The 22,307-nt window shown below is 40.4% G+C and overlaps 1 protein-coding gene across 5 annotated transcripts in view; it reads left to right on the top strand.

The window, feature by feature from the left end:
- ANKRD44 (ankyrin repeat domain 44) overlaps positions 1-22,307 on the top strand; it is a 348,412-nt gene that overhangs the window by 186,238 nt on the left and 139,867 nt on the right. For all 5 annotated transcript variants that reach the window (XM_055379331.2, XM_055379330.2, XM_031008706.2 and 2 more), the window contains exons 5-9: positions 513-713; positions 1,082-1,169; positions 3,755-3,897; positions 5,003-5,215; positions 15,705-15,783. In XM_055379331.2, the coding sequence (XP_055235306.1) occupies positions 513-713; positions 1,082-1,169; positions 3,755-3,897; positions 5,003-5,215; positions 15,705-15,783 (724 nt within the window). The remainder of the gene's footprint in view (positions 1-512; positions 714-1,081; positions 1,170-3,754; positions 3,898-5,002; positions 5,216-15,704; positions 15,784-22,307) is intronic.

Genomic DNA, 22,307 nt, shown 5'->3' with positions numbered 1-22,307 from the left:
TATAACATGGAAAAGATGGAAACAACTCATAGCTTTAAGTTGAGATGGTAACAGAGATGTTACTTCCCGTTTTGACCACTTATTGATCACACGATGCTGAGGGTTAAGATGTTGGCAGAGAGAACCAAAGATTTATAAACTGATCCAAGAATGTCTGAGGTCTTTTTGTCTATGGTTATTTTACCCTTGTATGCACACTTGCACGTGGGTGTTCTCATTTGGCCTAAGAGTGCCTTCTACATTGTAAGGACATCATCATATACTTAGAAGGTTTATTTGATTTTAGAGATGTGCCGGGGCTCTTGGCTTGACAAAGAAAGGTAAAGTGATTCTGTCTTTATCTTTGCCACTCTTTTGATCTTTATCAAATATTACCTGGCTTGTCTGGAGCCAGCCTGTAGGGTTGGTGAGCCTTTCTCTCCATAGTTCCAGGGTTTGGTGAAGCATCTTACACCAGTAAGTATTGATTGAACGTCTGTCAGTGACCTCTGCAAACTCTGCTTTTGTTGTAGGAAGCAGTACAGGTTTTGATTAAGCACTCAGCTGATGTCAATGCAAGGGACAAGAACTGGCAGACCCCTCTTCATGTGGCAGCAGCCAACAAGGCTGTCAAATGTGCAGAAGTGATCATTCCCCTGCTGAGCAGTGTCAATGTCTCTGACCGAGGGGGGCGCACAGCCTTGCACCATGCGGCTCTGAACGGCCACGTGGAGGTGGGTATTTTTATCATTCAGAATTGGAACGCTCCCTCCAGGAGTTTCAGCCACAAGTGGAAACTGATCTTCTTGCTGAGATTTTAAAGAATGTGATGAAAATATTTGTACACCAAACCTTCAGCATCTATATCATTCTCAACTTTAGAGCCACAATGAATTGAAAAAGTAGGCTGTCACTTCAATCTTTTCCTCTGACACACATGACACATGTCCTGCTCTGACGTTATATTTCTACTTTGTCAGAACTCCAGATCTCTGACCTGCCTTTAGATTTCATGTTAATTTGGCTCAGATCATCTACAGGCAGTGAGGAGGCCTCACCATTACAGAATGTATGCTTGATTTCATTGTTGGTTATCTTTCAGATGGTCAATTTACTCTTGGCCAAAGGGGCAAATATCAATGCATTTGACAAGAAGGACCGGCGTGCTCTGCACTGGGCAGCATACATGGGTAAGGATTCCGTGCATGGAAAGCAAAGTACAGATAACCTTAACTAAATAAGCCATGGGTCTCTCGTTGACCATGTAGGTTTTCTCCAGTCTGACTTCTTTTCAAGCTTGGGTTGCAATTGAATGAAGATTTGGTTGATTTTACTGGCATGCATAGTGTGCTCCAGTCGGGCAGTTGCTTTGTCAGATATTTATTTATCCTACATAGAAGAGGAGGAATGAATCATGGCTTGGGCCTCTTTGAATGTGCTTCAGTCTGGATTGGAAAGCTGCACAGATTGTGCTTATTTTAACTTGTCATGGCAGTAAAATAAGGTGTTTTAAAAAGAAAGAGCACTGGCTAGGAAAGCAAGGACACAAATTCCATTTGTCTTTTTTAATTTATAAATATTTTTGAAAGAAACAGAAAGGAAGAAAAGACAAACCTCTGGCTATTTTATAGATGGAGGGCACCAGAGGCACTGGTGATTATCCTGATAGTCCACTGACGACAAAACTGAAGCCTGCAGCCCTCATTTCTACCCGCTTGGGAGAGTTCACATTTCTACGTTTTTCCTTTTCACTTTTGTTGGCAAATCCCACTGACAAATGAGAGATCTCACAGAGTTTATTCTAAGTGTAGACTTGTGGGAAATGAAGAACTAAGATATTTCCTTTGTGTTTCTAATTGGAGAACATCCTGCCATTAGAAAAATAGACAGGATTCTATCAGCACCAAGTTGTAAACAACCTGAATGCCCATCCACAGGAGATTGTTTTGGTAAATTCTGGAAGATCCACACAAGGGGACACTTTGCAGTAACTACAGTGATGAGTCCATGAGTGTTTATTAACACAGAGTCTGTGATATGTTAAATGAAAGCATATTATAAAACAGTATAAATAATATAATTCTCATTTTCATTGAAAAATCTGTACAATAACAAACTTGGAAAATATTATATGCTAAAATTTTAATTGATTGTCTTTGGGGATTTATGATTGTGGATGATTTTGGTTTTCTTTTAATACCTTTTTGCCTTTCTGAATCCTTTTTAACAAGCATATGTGCCTTTTATCATCACTTTAAAAATTAACATTAGTTGTAGGGAGAAAGAGTAGGTTGGGGCAGGGATGAAATAAATTATGTGGCTAAAGGTGAGTCTGAGTGAATCCTTGGGCTTAAAAAAACAGAGTCTTAAACTTTTACAAGCATTAGCATTTAAAAAAAAAAGTTGACATGGATTTTTGAGTTGGCTGAAGCATATGAAATGACTGCGTGGCACCTGCAGGACTGGAGCCAGTGACTGTGGGAGACAGCTGTGTAGGCCGAACACACACTAAGCTAGTGTGGATAGGACTCAAAGAATGCGAAGTTTCACGATTGATCTCTGCTGATGTATATACAGTTAAAGCATTTGGATAAATGACTCTAAAGAAATCAAATCATTGTTTTGTGTGCTGTCAGGATACAAATAGGAATAATAGGCAAAACCAGGGCAAATAGCTTAAGATAGCAGCACTAATAATCGAAAAAAATTTTTTCTATATAAAGTCTTGGAGAGAAAAGAGTCAAATCTTAATAAAACAAGCCAATACTTTCCCCCCACCCCAACACACACAAAGTCCTGGGGTCAGTACTTGTCTTCTACCCTTCAATTTTCAGCCATATTTAGAGCAATGATCCTGAAGCATTGAACAATCTTCAGTCCCGAAATAAAGGTCAAATATGCTTGTTTCTTTGTTTATTTATTTATTTATTTATTTTTGAGACAAGGTCTCGCTCTGTTGCCCAGGCAGGAGTGCAGTGGTGTGATGTCGGCTCACTGCAGCCTCTGCCTCCCAGGTTCAAGTGATTCTCATGCCTCAGCCTCCTGAGCAGCTGGGACTACAGGCATGTGCCACCATGCCCAACTAAGTTTTGTATTTTTAGTAGAGATGGGGTTTCACCATGTTGTACAGGCTTATTCTATATATAGTGAATTATGGAACAGAGTAAAATATTGTAGAAAAAAATGCTAACAGGAGCTAAAACTAGAAGGGTTTTCTGTTTGGCCTCTAATTCATGAGGATACTTTTAAGTTGAGGCATATGTAATTGCCATTTTTGTGGGTCCAAATACTGTTGAGCAGCAGTAATTTTATATGATTAAACAATAATCTGGGGTCATTCTCATTAATTGTTTTTTTTTCTTTTATCAGTTTTTCCTAACTGAATTGTCATTGTTAAACTTTTCAGTGAGGAATGGCAATTGTTTTCAAAAGCATTGCTTTCATTTTAATACAACATTTTTAAAGGCTCTCTACTAATATCTTGGCAAAACCTCGCCATTATTCATTAGCATGGTAACAAGCATCACCTAGATCTCCTTGAAGAGAAGGCTCACATATGAATCATCTTTTTTCTCCCCACAGCTTTTACATTATGCCTGACTATAGGAGGTACTCAATAAATATTTGTTGAATAGTTGCCATGAACCAGCTTTTTACAAATAACTCAGCAAAATACTGGTGGCGATGAAAGCTAATAGTTGATAATTTAGGTGAAATGAATCAGCAAATTGTCCTATAAAGGTTAACGATGTTTTCTGCTGCTTTGTTTGTAAAGGCCACTTGGATGTTGTAGCATTGCTCATTAACCATGGCGCAGAAGTGACCTGTAAGGATAAGAAGGGTTATACCCCTCTGCATGCTGCAGCCTCCAATGGACAGATTAATGTTGTCAAGCATCTCCTGAACCTGGGGGTGGAGGTGAGCTATGATGAATGCATCAATGCATGGCCAGTGTATTTGTAAGATTTCTGTTATTCTAAAGTTAAATCCTGTTTGCACTTTAATTCAAGGGCAGGGGAATTGTTTTCTAGCATCCTGTCTTTTTGAGTTTTTGTGGGCAACTGATGAAGGGCAGTGGGGGCATACACTAAGCAGAGGAAAACTGGAAACTGAATAACTTTCTATATCAACATAGATAAATATATAGACATAAAGATTCTATGTAATATGTATTAACCAGTTGTTCTTAAAGACTGGCCAAGGTTCTGCATCCCACCTTCCAAATGTAGCCTTCTAAGTCATGACTTACAGCAGAAATGAATGAATAAATGGCAGAGACAAATAGCAGCAATGTCTACTCTTGAGCTGGAAAAGGCAGACTGCTGCCTTCTCCTTCTGCTGGTAGAACAGGAGCAGTGGTGAGGCTGGAACATCCTGTCCCCCAAGAAAGGAAAACCAAGTTGCGTCATTATGGAAAACCATAATGATGAAACCAGGCATCCAGGGCAGGTCTCAGAAAGCAATAGGGAGCCGTGGACGAAACACACCTCCTGATGGCACCACTGCTCTGCTACTAAAATGCAACCTGGTGAGGTGTCGGACTCCAGAGCAAAACAGAGAGTGGATTCTGACCCGCCTTCCATGTTTAGACTCCACAGCCACCTCCCTTGCCATCTCCACAGCCACTTCCTCTGCCATCCCCCACCATTTCTTGAGGTTTTCTGTGTCCCAATCCTAGAGTGTGGGACTCTTTTCATTCTCTTCTGATTTACTTCTCTTTTGGTGTTTTGAAAGCAGCTTTGCCCTTCACCTTTTATTCCTTTGTTAGCTGAAAAATACCTCTCCCCAGGATGAAACTTCTCTGTCTCCAGTTCATTTTTCGCCACATTGACTTTTTGCTGATCTTTACCATGGGGTGACAAGCATTCCCAAGATGACCACACTGGGGCAAGAGTAAGCTCTGAACAATTATATTGGCGGATGGCTATTTCCTTTCTCTAGCCACAGCCGTTATGCTTTTTGTGGAAAATGGAGTAAACTGGCTCTAATGACTTTAATCACCCTGTGTTGGACTTTTTTGCAGATTGATGAAATCAATGTCTATGGAAATACAGCGCTTCATATCGCCTGCTACAATGGACAGGATGCTGTGGTTAACGAGTTGATTGACTATGGTGCTAACGTGAACCAGCCAAACAATAATGGGTTCACCCCTTTGCATTTTGCTGCTGCCTCCACTCATGGTGCTTTGTGTCTTGAATTGTTAGTAAACAACGGGGCAGATGTTAACATTCAGGTATGACACTCTTAGTCTCTGTGTTGAATGCCTTTGCATTGTGCTTCTGTTTGAGCAAAATCAACTGCTGCAAATTATGCCATGTTTTAGTGAGTTGGAACCTCACAGCCTTGTCCTGGATTTGGAGGCTACAAGAAAAGTTGTCTGGAGGCTGAGGCAGGTGGATCACGAGGTTAGGAGTTCAAGACCAGCCTGACGAAGATGGTGAAACACCATCTCTACTAAAAATACAAAAATTAGCCAGGCGTGGTGGCGGGTGCCTGCAATCTCAGCTACTCGGGAGGCTGAGGCAGAGAATTGCTTAAACCCGGGAGGCAGAGGTTGCAGTGAGCTGAGATTGTGCAACTGCACTCTAACCTGGGCAACAGAGCAAGACTCCGTCTCAAAAAAAAAAAAAAAAAAAAAGTTGTGTTATTTTTCTTCAGGAGTGGTGGTATCAGCTGAAAGGTACCAAGGCTCCAGCCGTGTGTTCTTGTTAGCTTAGTGAATGTGTCAGGACAAATACTGGATCTCTAGGATATTGGCTTGCCCAGAAGCTAATACTGAGGTGAATGTTGAGCTGATAGGGCAGTGTTGCTAAGAATTCAAAGGAAGGCCTAATAATGATTGTAGGCCTGTTTCCAACTCCAGTGTGGGTTTAGAGCTTCTCAGATACCTTCTTTCTTTTCTTTCTTTTTTTTTTTTTGAGATGGAGTTTTGCTCTTGTCGCCCAGGCAGGAATGCAATGGTGTGATCTCAGCTTACTGCAACCTCTGCCTCCCGGGTTCAAGCGATTCTCCTGCCTCAGCCTCCCCAGTAGCTGGGATTACAGGCATGCGCCACCATGCCCAGCTAATTTTTTGTATTATTAGTAGAGATGGTGTTTCTCCATGTTGGCCAGGCTGGTCTCAAACTCTTGGCCTCAAGTGATCCACCTGCCTCAGCCTCCCAAAGTGCTGGGATTACAGGTGTGAGCCACTGTGCCCAGCCAATACCTTCTTAAAGCAAACCCCAGATAGTGGCTTCAGTGATGTAGCACTGAGCTGGTCGTCACAATCATTCCTTTATTCAGCAAATTTACTAAGGACTACCCAGTGCCCTCTGTTTGGTACTGAAAGAGTGCTCTAAGATGAGATTCAGTCTCTGCCTTTAAGGAACTTACAGTGTAGTAGGGAGGTAGCATGCACTCAGGTAATCATGAGCAAGAGAAGATATGATGAGAAGAGTCATAAAGCATTGCAAACTCTAAGAAGCAATTGTTGACTTGTTTTTTGCTTGGGAATAAAAAATGGAGATCAATTTTGAGGGGAGACTTGGAAGATTAATGTAGTTGAGTCGAGGAGGGATAGAGATAATTTGAGAGAGTGTTCCAGATAGAACAGCATGAGCAAAGAGGGGTGGGAATTCTGGATAGGAAAACCTCTAGGTAACTTGTCAGCTTGCCATGTGACAGCTAACCAAGGGGAGCTTATCACGCAGCATTCATAATTTGGGCGACATCACTTGAATGCATTTAGATTGTAGCAGAATATCCTAAGCTGTGCTAGGAAACCTTTTATTCAACCCAGGCTTCCCTTCTTCCCAGCACACAGGGATCCTGAAGCAAGGTCCCAGTGTATTCTGTCTCTGGTTTTGAAAAATATGATTTCTAAGATGTAATTTCAAGAATATCACATCAATCTATTTTAGTAACCTTCTCTATTCACTATTAAAATCTTTTATTTTTTCACAATTTCTAATAGTGGTGAAAGATGTGACAAATTTTCAGAATAGCAATTGATTGTATCAAATAGAATATAATTTTATGAACATGCCAAGTGTGGTGGCTCGGCCTGTAATCCCAGCTCCTTGGGAGCCTGAGGTGTAGGATTCCTTGAGCCCAGGAGTTTAAGATCAGCCTGAGCAACCTAGTGAGATCCTGTCTGTAAAAAGCTTTTTTATTTTTAATTGTATGACAGAAAGGAGCCAGAAATGAGCTGAAATGTGATTTGACCAAGGAAGAGGACTCATCTACTGGATGATTTTGAGCCCAAGAAGCTTGGGCCTCTCCAGGCTCTGCAGGCCACTAATCATTCTAGGGGTCATATGATCAGACCTGAGCATTAAAAACAGTAATCCGGTCACAGAACACCAAAGGCAGGAAAAAAAAAGGAAAATAATCATATATATGACTACAAAAAAGTCTTAAACATTTATAAAACAAAACAACAACAATAAAACCTCTAACATGAAATTAAAATAAGAACAACTTAGGGAAAATTTTCTTCAATATACATGATAAGCAAATAGTTAATATGCTTGATATAAAAAGAGCTCATACAAATCAATAAGAAAAAGTGATCATTACTAGAAAACATGGAGCAAAAGTCAGATCACAAGAGAGAGAATAAAAAATACATTAAGCCTGTGAAAAACTAGTATTACTGGTAATTAGAAAAATACAAACTAATACAAAAACGTACATTTGTGTTAAAAAATGGCAAATATCAAAATGGCTAATAACACCTAGTATTATCAATGAAAACATTGAAATGCAATAAAGAAATATGATCTCTTTTTTAATGCTAAAATGTTATGGTTATGTGTGTAGATGATGCAAAGAGAGAGAAAATTCTCTGGAGTATGTACCAATATGCTAGCAACAATTATCACTGCAGAGAGACAAAATTATGATTTAGGTTTTTCTTTCTTTCTTTCTTTCTTTCTTTCTTTCTTTCTTTCTTTCTTTCTTTCTTTCTTTCGTTTTTGAGATAGAATGTTGCTCTTGTCATTCAGGCTAGAGTGCAATGGCAGGATCTTGGCTCACTGCAACTTCTGCCTCCTGAGTTCAAGTGATTCTCCTGCCTCAGCCTTCCGAGAAGCTGGGATTACAGGCACCTGCCACCATGCCCAGCTAATTTTTGTATTTTTTTGTAGAGAGGGGTTTTTGCCATGTTGGCCAGGCTGGTCTCTAACTCCTGAGCTCAAGCAATCCACCCACCTCAGCCTCCCAAAGTGCTGGGATTACAGGTGTGAGCCACCACGCCCAGACTTTAGTTTCTTTTTTGTGTATTTGCTTTTGTCTTCTGATTGTGATACAATGAGAATTTTTAAAAATTATTTTTATTATTATTTTTTTTTATTGAGACAGGATCTGGCTCTGCTGCCTAGGTTGGAGTGCAGTGGTGGGATCTTGGCTCACTGCAACCTCTGCCTCCCAGGCTCAAGCCATCTCTGGCCTCAGCCTCCCGAGTAGCTAGGATTACAGGTGTACGCCACAACGCCCTGCTAATTTTTGTATTTTTTTGTAGAGACGGGGTTTTGCCATGTTGCCCAGTCTGGCCTCCAACTCCCGAGCTCAAGTGATCTGCCTGCCTTAGCCTCCCAAAGTGCTGGGATTACAGGCATGAGCCACTGCACCTGGCAGAGCATGTTATTTTTATATCCAGAAAACCAAAAAAGCTATTTTCACTTTTGAAAAAAAGAAAACCCAGGTATAGTGGACCTAGAGAAGAGCTGATTAGTGGATAACTAGAAATCAATAAAACTGGCATTGGTAAGAGGTAATAAGAGAACAGGGGAACGGGACTGAAGGGAGAGGCTTTGCAGAAAGAAAATCAGCAAGACTTGGTGGGACATGAACTGGAGGAGTTGAAGACTAATGTAAGGATTGAAATGTGGCAAAGAGGCCAGGCGTGGTGGCTCATGCCTGTAATCCAGCACTTTGGGAGGCCGAGGTGGGTGGATCACCTGAGGTCAGGAGTTCAAGACCAGCCTGACCAATATGGTGAAACCCTGTCTCCAAAAATACAAAAATTGGCCAGGCGCGGTGGCTCACGCCTGTAATCTGAGCACTTTGGGAGGCCAAGGCAGGCAGATCACGAGGTGAGGATTTCGAGACCAGCCTGACCAACATGGTAAAAGCCAGTCTCCACTAAAAATACAAAAATTAGCTGGATGTGGTGGCGCATGCCTGTAATCCCAGCGACACAGGAGGCTGAGGCAGGAGAATTGCTTGAATCTGAGAGGCGTAGGTTGCAGTGAGTTGAGATCCCACCGCTGCACTCCAGCCTGGGCAACAGAGCAAGACTCTGTCAAAAAATAAATAAATAAATAATAAAGGAAGGAAGGAAGGTAGGAAGGAAGAAAGAAATCCAGCAAAGAAAGGTGGTACAGCAGAGTAGTTAAGTGTTCAGTTCTGGGGCCAGACTGCCTAAATTCCAATCCTAGCCTTGACTTTTAGTATCTATATAATCATAAACAAGCTCTTTATGTGTCTCAGTTTATCTGTAAAATTAGGGAAACAATAGTGTCTTCTCCATGGAACTGCTGTGAACATTAAACAGCTTTATCATACATAAATCATGTAGAATAATATCTGCCACATGATAAGCACTAGAAAAATAGATGTTATTATTGATGTTCATTAAGAAGGACGTCAGGAGGAAGAGTAGGCTTAGGGAGTTAAACCAATATATTTAGTTTTTGAAAAGCTGATTTTTAGGTTTTGGTATAGCCAGTCTGAGAAGCCCAATAGTGTCAAATGTGGTGTTCTAGCATGGCAGACTGGTAGAGAACAGAAGAAAAAATGTAGATTGCTTCATTCATGTAAAGGTGATTGTTGAAACCAGGAGAAAGGGACGAGACCACCCAAGGAGAGAGTATGTAATAGCACGAGTACAGAAAGTGAGACAGCCCTTTACTCTTAGGAACAGGAGGAGGAGAAAGAGCCAGAGAAAGGGATGATAAAAGGAGTTAGAGGAGACAGGAAGGAGTGTCGTGTTTTCATGAAGATAGAAAGCATACAAAAAAGAATGGGGGCATCAAAGAGACCAAGGAACTGTCGTCTGAGGTTGGGAAGGAATCTTTGTGTGAGGCTGAAGTCGCAGAGCATGGTGTTGAGGGGGCAGGAAGCACATGGGTGGTCAAACTGCCAACGTTCCCAAAACTGTAGACGTCTGTCTTGCCATCCTGGTATCTGAAGGACATCCTGTGAATCCTTCAAAGGAAGGGAAATTATTGGAATTTAATAAAGGCGCTCTCTTTACCGACCTCCACTTAATTAATTCACAGAGTTGTCTGATGCACTTCATTTTATCTGTAAAACATGCCACCGATGCTCTCAGTGTGCCCCATACCAGAGGCTAGAAGGCTACTCTCTGGCACACCGGCCTACTGCTTCCAGTTAACTGACCAGTGGTCAGTTCAGATTGGATAAGGGACTTCAGCTTCTGTGATACATTGGTTTTTGCAGCCCCTTCTTCCCTTCCACAAATGGAGCTGAAAAGCATAATTCCTTAATTTTAATATTTATTTTTTTCCTGTGGACTGCTGATCATAACTAGAATATAAGAAATGCCATTTTAAAACTCTGAGATTTGAGTTTATTATGATTGACTCTGTGTAAATAGGATTTTGAATCAAATCTAGCCTTCATTCTCAGTTTCCCTTCATCTATTCTGTCTGTATCCTCCGATTTCCTAAATCTCTTTGAATCCTCCTTAGTTATTCCAGATTCACTCTGGATGCACGGATCATCTAACATTTCCATAGAGCCATCCTGTCTGACTCTGGAAGTAGCTGTCTAATTAAAGTTGTTATCTCTCTGTACCACATTGCTCCTTGGATTTTGAAAGTGTTTGTAGATTGCAAGACAATTTGTATTTGTTTAGATTTTCCAAAGGTTGAGGGAAGTAGCATATTGAAATGCAGCCAGTACTTATCCACATGTTCACTTTGTTTTCCTCTATTCTCACAAAATAGTAAAAGTGATGTCTTCATGAGCAACTAAAAGATGGATGGCAAGAGGAGGAGGGATGTGTGTTCAGCCTGCATTTCACAGTTCCTCATTTTGCTTACATTGATTGACTCTGGTCATGTTTTTTGACTTCATGATATGAGTTTAATTGTGATAAAATAAAGATATACTTTACTGATACAATAATCAATTGATGGTTTACTTATAATTTGTAAATAGGTAGAACATGAGAAAGTATAAAATATTTTTTCTTCTCCATTAGAGACCACATTGTAATTTCTGTAGCATCTCAAGGCTCTTTTAGCAAGCATTCAAAGTAAGCATTAAAGAAGGCACTAGACATAGAGCTGTGCTGGATACAACTTAGAAAGACAGACTCAGAAATTGCCATTGCCAGGTTGTCTACCTCCTGTTCACTGACGTTTAGCCTGTGCATGGTCTCAATTCTTTTCTGTCTGCAGGCTCTTAGATCATTTAGCTCTAAGAGATGGGAGTTGAAACATGTCTGCTTGAAGTGGACCAGTTCCCTACTCTATATGTACCAGGACCAAATTATGGAATAGGTTGTGTTGGAGAAGTTGAAGGTGGAAACTGGAATGGGCAAGAGTAGGCAGTGATAGGGACGGTACTTAGAACGTTGGAGAAGTAAGGGAAAGGAGAGGAATGAGTGAGCCAACCACGTTCCATCTCTCTTGCCCTTAGAACCACACAAAACAAAACAAAATAAATTGGACAATGTGTGGCTTTTTCACACCAGTATTTTTGGAGGCTCTTGCATTGAATTAGGAAGACTTATTGGGTTTCTCACCTTATTTGACCCCACCCCTAACCGCAGGTTGGACTTAATGTTATCCCATAGAGCCTTTATTGCTCTGTAGTAGGGCCACTGAGCTGTGTGACCCCAGGGGTGTACCATGCCACAGAGAACATTATGCTTTCAAGACCGTGGGGAACAACAATGTCTGTAAATTTAGGGAAGGTATATGGGATATTGGAAGATGAGGAAAGAAGGCATTAGGAATAAAAGAAAAAAATGAATGGATTTCTGAGGAGACTGGTGGTCAAGAAAATATAAACACTGCTTTTAGTTCAAAGATTAATCTTCCTTAGGCAATGCTGAGTTCTGCCCTGAAAGAGTACTAATATTTGTTGTAAATATTTTAATCCTCAGTATTTTTCCTTTATGACTTAGGGCTTGATTATGCCTAACTCAATAGAAGTGCTTCTTGCTTAATTAAATGGATTATCAAAATAACAAAAATTTCAAAGCCCTAAATTCTATGGGAAAATGTAGCTAGAAAATTGGAGGGAGACTAGAAATTAAGAAAAAAATTTTCATAAAAGCTTTGAATAGATGGAAGAATTGCACATATTCTCTCTTTTGAGAACGCAAGGAATGTTTTATCTTTTTGTGCAGTTCTAGGAGTAGTAGCAACAGCCAGTACCCCTGCATGATAAATTTCAATTTCTCAGATCATGAAACTCAGTAGGGTTTCCTAGTCTCAACTTTAATGTTCTGAGTTCTAACTTTTAAGGACTATATAAAAAGTATTATCCTTTTGAGTTTCATTGGTTTCTATAGCTTTTTGAAATAATGAGCTCCCTTTACACCAGTACCATGTGAACAAAGTTGTCCCAAAATGGCTGCCATGATACTCTTAATGCTTCCTGTCCCAATTTCCCCACCTTATCTACCTGTTTCCCTATGTGAAGAAAAAAATATCAGCTATAGCCTGGACTCAGGCTATAGATGAACCCAGGCAAAGATCTGCAAAGATGGATGCAAAGCAATTGTCACCACTGATCATATGGCTGTTCTTTGCATTTTACCTAACTTTAGTCATCTCCATTTACTTGTCCCTTTACAAGTGCACAAGCACTCTCAGAGAAAAGAAGGTTGTGGTGTTTGCTATCCCTGAAATGGGCGTGGCTTTTCCCACCACACACTTCAGAGATCACTTCTGCTTTGTCTCTCTGTCTGCAACTTAGATAGCTACCACCAAGTTGGTGGTTACTCCTTGGTAAAGCCTTTAAGCTCTTTTATAGACATGGAAAATTGCTTAGCTGAATATTGTGGAGATATTTTCTAAATGCTGAAGTATTTATAGCTTTAGATATATTTAATTAATAATTACTTATGGTTTCATATTAAGAGAAAACACTGGAGCAAAATTTAAAGAAATAGCACCACCTAGGGACAAGTTAATGCCAACTCCACAATTTCTGCCTTCTCTCTCCTTAGTTATTTTGAAGTGTCATCACTTTTTAATTGGAAGGGGGTGTTTTAAATCCTTATTCCAAAGTAGTTCCCAGGTGTTTCAGTCCTTGGAACTGTGTGCAGTCCCGACAACTAAGGCCTAGCTCTGGAATCAGATAACTTTTAGGAGCTCTCCTTCCCAGTATGTCTCATGGTCAGCGATGGTGTTGTATCTCATTCTCTTGATTGCTCCAGTTTTTCCTCTAAAAGTATTATCAAGCTGCAGCTCTCCTTTCTCAGTCTGTTCTGATTCAGATTATACTCATATAAGATGGAGAAAAGATCCTATTATTTCTTTTCTTCCCACATCTACCTGAGAACATTGAATTATAATGATACATGTTTTTTTTTTTCAATTAAGATGAACTTACCGTTCTAATTAACTTTTTTTTCTTGGCACAGACTATGTGTAATCCCTTTTTTATTTCTAAGGAATAGACTTATAGAATATAATAAAATGCTTGTGTTAAAACCTTGGTTTTATAACCTATTTTAGCCCACAGTCCAAAGCAGGGGTTAAAAATGGGACCCTCTTACCCCAATTCTGTAGTTCAGGGTTAAGGTACAGAATTCATATTTCTTTTTCTTTCTTTTCTTTTCTTTTTTTTTTTTTGAGACAGAGTCTCGCTCTGTCGCCCAGGCTGGAGTGCAGTGGCGCAATTTCGGCTCACTGCAAACTCTGCCTCCCGGGTTCACGCCATTCTCCTGCCTCAGCCTCCCAAGCAGCTAGGACTACAGGCGCCCGCCACCACACCTGGCTAATTTTTTGTATTTTTAGTAGAGACGGGGTTTCACCGTGCTAGCCAAGATGGTCTCTATCTCCTGACCTCTTGATCCTCCCGCCTCGGCCTCCCAAAGTGCTGGGATTACAGGCGTGAGCCACCGCGCCTGGCCCAGAATTCATATTTCTAACAAGAATCCTGGGTGATTCAGACGTAGGCAGTCCTTGGTCCACTCTAAGAAATACTTACCTAAATTATTATTTGTTTTCCAAGATGGAGTTTTTAAAACAGTCATTTTAAAATACAGGCATTTGGATTTCATCACAAAATGAACATGCATTTTTAAAACCTCGTATTTTAATCTCAGACTTAGAGAAATTTTTCCTCTGAGACTTATAAAAATAAGTGTTACATAGATTTTTTTGATAACAATACTTGGATGAAAATACATTCTCTCTATTGGGGATACTTTTATTCTAAAATAACAGTAATATTTTCTTTTGGGCCTATTTTCAGAAGAAATTCTGTAAATTACTATTTCTTAGTTACATATGGTATCTTGGTATTTAGTATAATGATGATTGGCATATAGATGTTGTACATTTTCTGTGTTTTGGCTTAATCTGTGTCAGGAAATTTCATAATTTCGATCATGAATAGTAACAAATATATGAATTCAGCACACATTCCCAGCTGGTCATTCAAAAGGCAATTTCCTAAACAGTTGCATGCCTTAGTCCTGTGACTTCTAATGAGTTAAGTGAAGTAAGAGATTCTCTTTTGGAACAATAAAAAATTATGGTTTTATTTTTTTCTGTTTTTTTCTTTTTCTTTATTCTTTTGTTTAAATTTTTTCTTTTTTGTTTTATTTTAAATGTGATGTCTTTTTTTAAATGGAATTATAATGGAGAGAATAGTAGAGGGTTCCAGATCAGGTTTATTTTCTTTTTTTTCTTTTTTTTTTTTTTTTGAGACAGAGTCTCGCTCTGTCACCCAGGCTGGAGTGCAGTGGCACGATCTTGGCTCACTGCAACCTCCGCCTCCTGGATTCAAGCAATTCTCCCACCTCAGTCTCCCCAGTAGCTGGGATTACAGGTATGCGCCACCATGCCTGGCTAATTTTTGTATTTTTGGTAGAGATGGGGTTTCACCATGTTGGCCGGGCTGTTCTTGAACTATCTCAAACGATCCGCCTGCCTTGGCCTCCCAAAGTGCTGGGATTACAGGTGTGAGCCACCATGCCCGGCCTCAGGTCAGTTTTAAGAGTTGCAGTGATTCAGACCCATTTGGTCAGCTTCAGCTTAAAGAAGACCATGCAAGTTAACACATTTGTCTTTTTTGTGTACTATAGACAAAGGTTGAAAAAAACACCTTGAAGGAAACTTCCTTCTCCAGTAGATCACAGGAGAGGAATAAAGGTTTCAGATAACTGTTTCTCTAAGCTTTTAAAACATGTGATGTTATGCAATAACTTGAGAGGTCATGTACATTTTATCTTTTCCTTTCAAAATTATCTTTGCCTCTTGTAATTGTTGATCATACTTTTATTTTATTTTATTTTATTTTATTTTATTTTATTTTATTTTATTTAGAAGAATGTCATTCTGTCACCCAGGCTGGAGTGCAGTGGTAAAATCCTAGCTCACTGCAGCCTCATGTTGATCATACTTAAAAAATAAATAAATAAATGAATGTTTTCAGGGCATTATTAGGAGTGTCCATAGGGGTATTTCAGATAGGTGTCACTGGCTCATGAGCACCTCCATTGTTTTTCTCTCCCTCTCTTTTTTTTAGAGTAAAGATGGCAAAAGTCCACTGCACATGACAGCTGTCCATGGAAGGTTCACACGGTCACAGACCCTCATTCAGAATGGTAAGAGAGATGCTTCAGTAGTGTCATTATTTCGATAGTTTCTTGTTGTGAATTTGGCTGTCAGTCACCTGCATATGAAAGTCGATGCCCTGTTTTGGAGTTTTAGTAAGCATGCAATTACATAATTCTTTGATGTACTTTGCTGAAAACTGTTCATCAGACATGTCATCAACATCCACCTTAATAGTAAAAACAGAAAGCCACAGTTTCACAGTCAATTTGGAGTCAGGCACAGAGCATGAGCTTTGAAATTGGAAATGATGTATTTATATAGGCTCAAGATCCTGTGCTTCTCACTCTGAAACTAATAAAGGTAAGTAGCATTCATTTTCCAGCAACAAATCTGAATTATTTTTAAATTTTAGAGTTCACTATAATTTCCTAAGTTAAAACTTATTAAGCTAGTTGGGCAAAATTAGGAAAAATGAGATGACTTAGAGGAAAAGCAGGTAAGGATGTGATATAAAGGATCATAAAATCACAGGCTTAGGTGGGCATGGTGGCTCACATCTGTAATCCCAGGCACTTTGGGAGGCCGAGGCGGGCAGATCACCTGAGGTCAGGAGTTCGAGACCAGCCTGGCCAGCATGGTGAAACCCTGTCTTTACTAAAAATACAAAAATTAGCCAGGAGTGGTGGCAGGTGCCTATAATCCCAGCTACTCAGGAGGCTGAGGCAAGAGAATCGCTTGAACTCGGGAGGAGGAAGTTGCAGTGAGCCAAGATTGTGCCATTGCACTCTAGCCTGGGTGACAGAGCGAGACTTTGTCTTAAAAAAAAAAAATTCACAGGCTTGACAGAGAAGACCTGGGAAAGTCACAGTAATATAGTAACTTTCTGGGCTTACGACAAAGGTAAACTTGAACCATCAGGTTGTCACTGAAGTCAAAGTACTAGGGAATATCAATTTACATCCTGGTTCATGTTACTAATAGGGGGTCATGGCCAGCAGCATCACTTCTATTAGTAAATCTTAGAGTATTTAAAAAAGACAAAAACCAGGTTTAGTTCAGATTTTAAGCTGATATTCCAGGTCAATCCGGCAGTTCCTATTTTTAGTTGACCCATACTTCTACTTCTCAAAATTCTGATATTAGTTAGTTTCCTTGGACCTGTATTTTTCTCATCTATAAGAATTTCGGACCACATACACTTGAATTATTAGTGGCACTGAGTTATGTCTTAGTCACTTAAGACATAAAACAAAGAAGTCATTTGACATTTGGATGGAAGACCAGCCAGTGGAATTATGCTTAGCAAGCAAAATATCTGCAGCAAAGCAAAGGAAATTTATATGCATTCCAGTGAAGCTATAGGGAAAAGAAATCCTAACAAGTTTCCAGTGAGCCAAGGAAGGTAAAACAGAAATTAACCGTGCAATATCCATTATTTCTAATTTGAAATATGTGCTATGCCTTTGACATTCATTTTATTGAAAAGGCCACCGTGTTTTATTTTGCTGAATGCAAATAAAGGGGGTCGGGGGGAGTGACCCTAGTCTCTTGCGAGCACGTCTCTTATGCCACTGTATTTCTCAACTGTTTTTCAGAAATAATGTCCACCCCCCTTTAAAAACAAACAAAACTTTTAGAAACAAACAAAACTTAAACAGCTTGGTTCCCTTTTAGAGCAACTTCAAGCTCCAGAGACAAGGTTGGAGGGAAAACAACTTTTCTCCTTCTAAGCACTGCCTTCCCCGCAGGTTCATCCCTGTGCGTCAGGCCATGCTGGTCATCTCTATGACGCATCTCCTCTCTGTCCTGCTGGCATGCTTACAACAGTCCCAGGGGACTGCTGGCAGCTTTGACCTCTCCAAGAGCCATGTGGGCTGGAAGAATTCCATGTCCTGCCTGGATATTCTTGCTAGACTTTTTTTGTTTATTTGTTTTTTGTTTTGTTTTTTTATTGTTGTTTTTTAAGACACTGTCTCACTCTGTTGCTCAGGCTGGAGTGAAATGGGGTGATCTCAGCTCACTGCAATTTTTTTTAAAAAAATTCCTTTTAAAATTGAATTCTGTTTACTCTGAGAGTCACTTATATTTGAAATAGAGTTTTCCCTGTAAAAGGATGCTTTGGTATTCTCTTATCTCAACTGACAATTTTTTTGCATCTGCCTCTCGGGTTCAAGCGATTCTTGTGCCTCAGCCTCCCAAGTAGCTGGGACTACAGGTGTGCCACCATGCCCAGGTAATTTTTGTATTTTTACTAGAGATGGGGTTTTGCCATGTGTTGGCCAGGCTGGTCTCAACTCCTGGCCTCAAGTGATCTATCCACCTTGGCCTCCCAAAATGCTGGGCTAACAGGTGTGAGCCACCGTGCCCTGCTGTTGCTAGACTTTTGAGTTGGGGGAGACCTAAAAGAGACCCTGTCTCTTATCCTCTGTGGTCAGGGGATCTTTGTTTCAGAACCTCTCTCATTCTTGGTTGTCCTGGCATCTTGCTTATGGATTGGGTGGGGTCCAGGGGCCTGAATTGATAAGGATATAGTGGCTATAATATGTAGCCTATTATATATAATGATAAAGCTAAGTGATAATGATAAAGCCAAGTGTTCATAGTGTGCCAGGCACTTGGCTAAACACCACTTATAAAGACTTTCAACCACCCTATGAGAAAAAGGTACTATTATTATCTCCATTTCAAAGATGAGGAAGCTGAGGCAGAGAGGTTGTCACTTGTGTCTGGATAAATGGCCAGTATGTTGAGGAACAGGGATCTGAACACAGGCAATCTGACATCAGAGACTGAACTCTTAACCACCACGCTTATAAACATGACCTCCAGAAACCAATGGTGTTTTAAAAAAATTCCTTTTAAAATTGAATTCTGTTTACTCTGAGAGTCACTTATATTTGAAATAGAGTTTTCCCTGTAAAAGGATGCTTTGGTATTCTCTTATCTCAACTGACAATTTTTTTGCATTCATAACACATGTGAGAACTGTGAATTCTTCCATTTGACATTTTTTTAAATGCCCTTGGGGAGAAGAAAAGGAAGTTCTTTTTTTACCTCCTGTTTGTTGGCTTCCTTCTGGGAAGAATCTTGGGCTGTTGGCGGGACACTCCCTCTCCAGAAGCTCATGCCCCTAGGGCCTGGTGTCAGTCCCCCCAGAGTGGGACATCACCCAGCAGGAGCCCCTGTGTCCTCCAGGACCACATGGGCACAGCATTTGGCTCCCTGAAGCAACTAAACATGCTACTGAGGAATGTTCTTTGTATTTATTTGTTTTGTTAAATCACATTGGTGTTTGGACTTTGAATAGTTTTCTCTGCTTCTCTGACTGCTCTCCAGTCAGGATTACTAGTTTTCATAACTTTGTTTTTCCAGAATCATCCAGCTTTAGTAAGACAATAATGAAAAAAAAAGCCACTCTTTTTTAGTTAGTAAGCAAAGACTACCTCTGCTATCCAATCACATTGTTTGTTGTCTGAAGCTGTGTTGTCACAGCAATAGAGGGAAAGCAACTGACCGAAGACAGCATCTGGTGTCTGAAGGCATTTGACCTCACCACTGGACCTAGGCACCCCCCTCAGATGCCGTCCAGCAGGTTACACAAGTTCAAAAATGATGTTTTCTTCACAGAAGCTTTAAAAATAAATAGAGTTTGAAAAGGAAGAGTCAAGTTGTAGGTTAGGATGAGTCAATGTGAGATTTTTGACCCTTTGGCTCATAGTCCTTCCAAGGCAACTTAATAAGCTGATCATTCTTGTTTGTGCAATGAAAAACTAATTTCAGATGAATGCTTAGAGGATACTAATTAATTATCCTTTCTGACATGCTCTGCATACTTCTAAACTGGCAAATGTTTATTTTCCTCACTGGTTGTCAATGATCAATCTCCAATATTTAACTTGCAACCTTCAAATGACAAACGGTAAAGAGATTTCATTTGCATTCCAAGCAAGTTTTAAAAATTTTCAAATGAAAATGGCAAGGTTTGTGGAGTGATTGTAAGACAGAAATGCACTTATCTAGAGGTGCTGTTTAAATAGAGAACATGTTTTCAGATAACAAATAGAGAGTCTGTCTTTTATTTTTCCACTAAGTTATGTTTTCCTGAAAAAAATATATATATATATATCTATATTTGAGACGGAGTCTTTCTCTGTCACCCAGGCTGGAGTGCAGTGGCACCATCTCAGCTCACTGCAAGCTCTGCCTCCCGGGTTCACTCCATTCTCCTGCCGCAGCCTCCCGAGTAGCTGGGACTACATGCGCCCGCCACCACGCCCGGCTAATTTTTTGTGTTTTTTAATAGAGATGGGGTTTCACCATGTTAGCCAGGATGGTCTCAATCTCCTGACCTCGTGATCTGCCTGCCTCGGCCTCCCAAAGTGCTGGGATTACAGGCGTGAGCCACTGCGACTGGCCTCCTGAAATATATTTTAAATGATAACAAAAGCACATATGGACAATAATTATCTTTCTTTTTTTGCAATGAAATCTCGCTGTGTAGCCCAGGCTGGACTGCAGTGGCGCGATCTCGGCTCACTGCTATCTCTGCCTCCTGGGTTGAAGAAATTCTCCTGCCTCAGCCTCGCAAGTAGCTAGGACTACTCAGGTAGCTTGCCACCACACCTGGCTAATTTTTGTATTTTTAGTAGAGATGGGATTTCGCCATATTGGCCAGGCTGTTCTTGACCTCCTGGCCTCAGGTGATCTGCCCACCTTGGCCTCGCAAAGTGCTGGGATTACAGGCGTGAGTCACCGTGCCTGGCCAGTTATCTATATTTTTACAGTTTTAAACTGACTTGTAAAATGAAAGCAACAACTACAAGAAAAAACTTTTATCAGCTCAGACCCCTACTCCATCCTTCCTGATAGTTTTCACTCTTCCCTTTCTGTACCCAATTTTTGGCATATTTGAGACTGGTAAACCTGGAGGCTCTAACACTTTTTAAGAATTATTTGGTGACTCTTGGCTGGGAAGGATGTGGATTGATAGAGTGTTTGTCCAGGGCAGACTTCTCTGCAGTCTGGGGATCTCTGTCCCACATCTCCCTGGATCAGCTCGACAGCTGGGGCTTTCAGGCAGACCACCGTGGGCAGCTCTGATATGGATACGTGCACACTGGATTGCTCTGAGGTATCTGTGGGGACGAGGTGGCTGCCTGTCTCCAGAGCTACCATCAAGTCATAAAATGAATTGATCTCAGTTGGACACTTCTAAATTCAGATGATATTTAACTGTCTGTTGAGTCCCTAGACGATCACAATAACTAACTTTATTATTTTTCCTGATGATAAAATTAGTACATGCTCACCGTAAACTAAAATTAAGTCATGAAAGAGATTCTGTGATCTCCACCAATGTGTCTCCACAGCCCTATCCCAATAATTTTTATTGGCAGTTTGGTGACACTTCTGGATTTTTCTATGCATTTAAGAATATATGTAAAGATATTTAATTATTACTTTACAGAAGAGATCATACTCTATTATCTGGACAATTCATTTTAAAAATAAAGCCAGATACAGTGGCTCACGCTTGTAATCCCAGCACTTTGGGAGGCTGAGGCAGGTGGATTGCTTGAGGTCAGCATTAGAGACTAGCCTGGCCAACATGGCAAAACCTCATCTCCACTAAAAATACAAAAATTAGCTGAGCATGATGGCATGTGCTTATAATCCCAGCTACTCAGGAGGATGAGACAGGAGAATCACTTGAACCCGGGAGGCAGAGGTTGCAGTGAGCCGAGATTACACCACTGAACTCCAGTCTGGGCAACAAAAGCAAGAGTCCGTCTCAAAAAAAACCCCAAAATAACAACAACAAAAGAACCCCACTGTAACACAGAAACAAAGATTTGAAGAAAGATCAGTATTTCTATTCAAGTTCCCATTTACATTTCTCTGTCCCAGTCAGTTAAAAAGGGATTCCCTTTTTGTAAACAGCTATTAAGTTGCAAACCCCCAAATGGGTAAACTTATTGGCAGCAAGTTGATTTTCAAACAAAATTCTACACACAGAAGTCTTGAGAGTAGAGGGAAGCATCCAAAATCCTGTGTGTGCTAATTGGGGTTTTTGAAACAATTGTCCCCTTCACAAAGTGCACACATTTTTGGTAATCATTTCACTTTGTAGCAAATATTTTTATACTCTAGCCCTGCGTTTTGCCAGTACACTTGGCTAGAAAAAACGTTGTTTGCTGAAAATAAATGTTGGGGAGTTGTTAGTTATAATGGCCAATAGTAGGATTCATTGGAATGAAGGACCATATAGATCTGATGAGGACCTTATGGACGATCTTATTACAAGGGACAGTGTCCTGGCCTGGAAGATAATGCCCTTTGCCCAGAGCTGAGAAGACTCTCAATGGCTTCTTTTTGGTATAATGCTCGAGTATACTGCTAATGGGAATGCTAATGGGCAGAGCCTTTCTCAAAAGTTTTTTGCTGGTGTATATCAAGGGTCTCCATACTTTTAGTCCAATAGTCCTACTTTTAAAAATGTTGCTGGCTGGGTGTGGTGGGCCACGCCTATAATTCCAGCACTTTGGGAGGCTGAGACAAGTAGATCACTTGA

This window comes from Gorilla gorilla, chromosome 11, assembly GCF_029281585.2.
Source record: "Gorilla gorilla gorilla isolate KB3781 chromosome 11, NHGRI_mGorGor1-v2.1_pri, whole genome shotgun sequence".
Classification (NCBI taxonomy): domain Eukaryota; kingdom Metazoa; phylum Chordata; class Mammalia; order Primates; family Hominidae; genus Gorilla; species Gorilla gorilla.
Note: the sequence above shows the minus strand (reverse complement) of the source record. Positions and strands in the feature narration are given on the sequence as shown.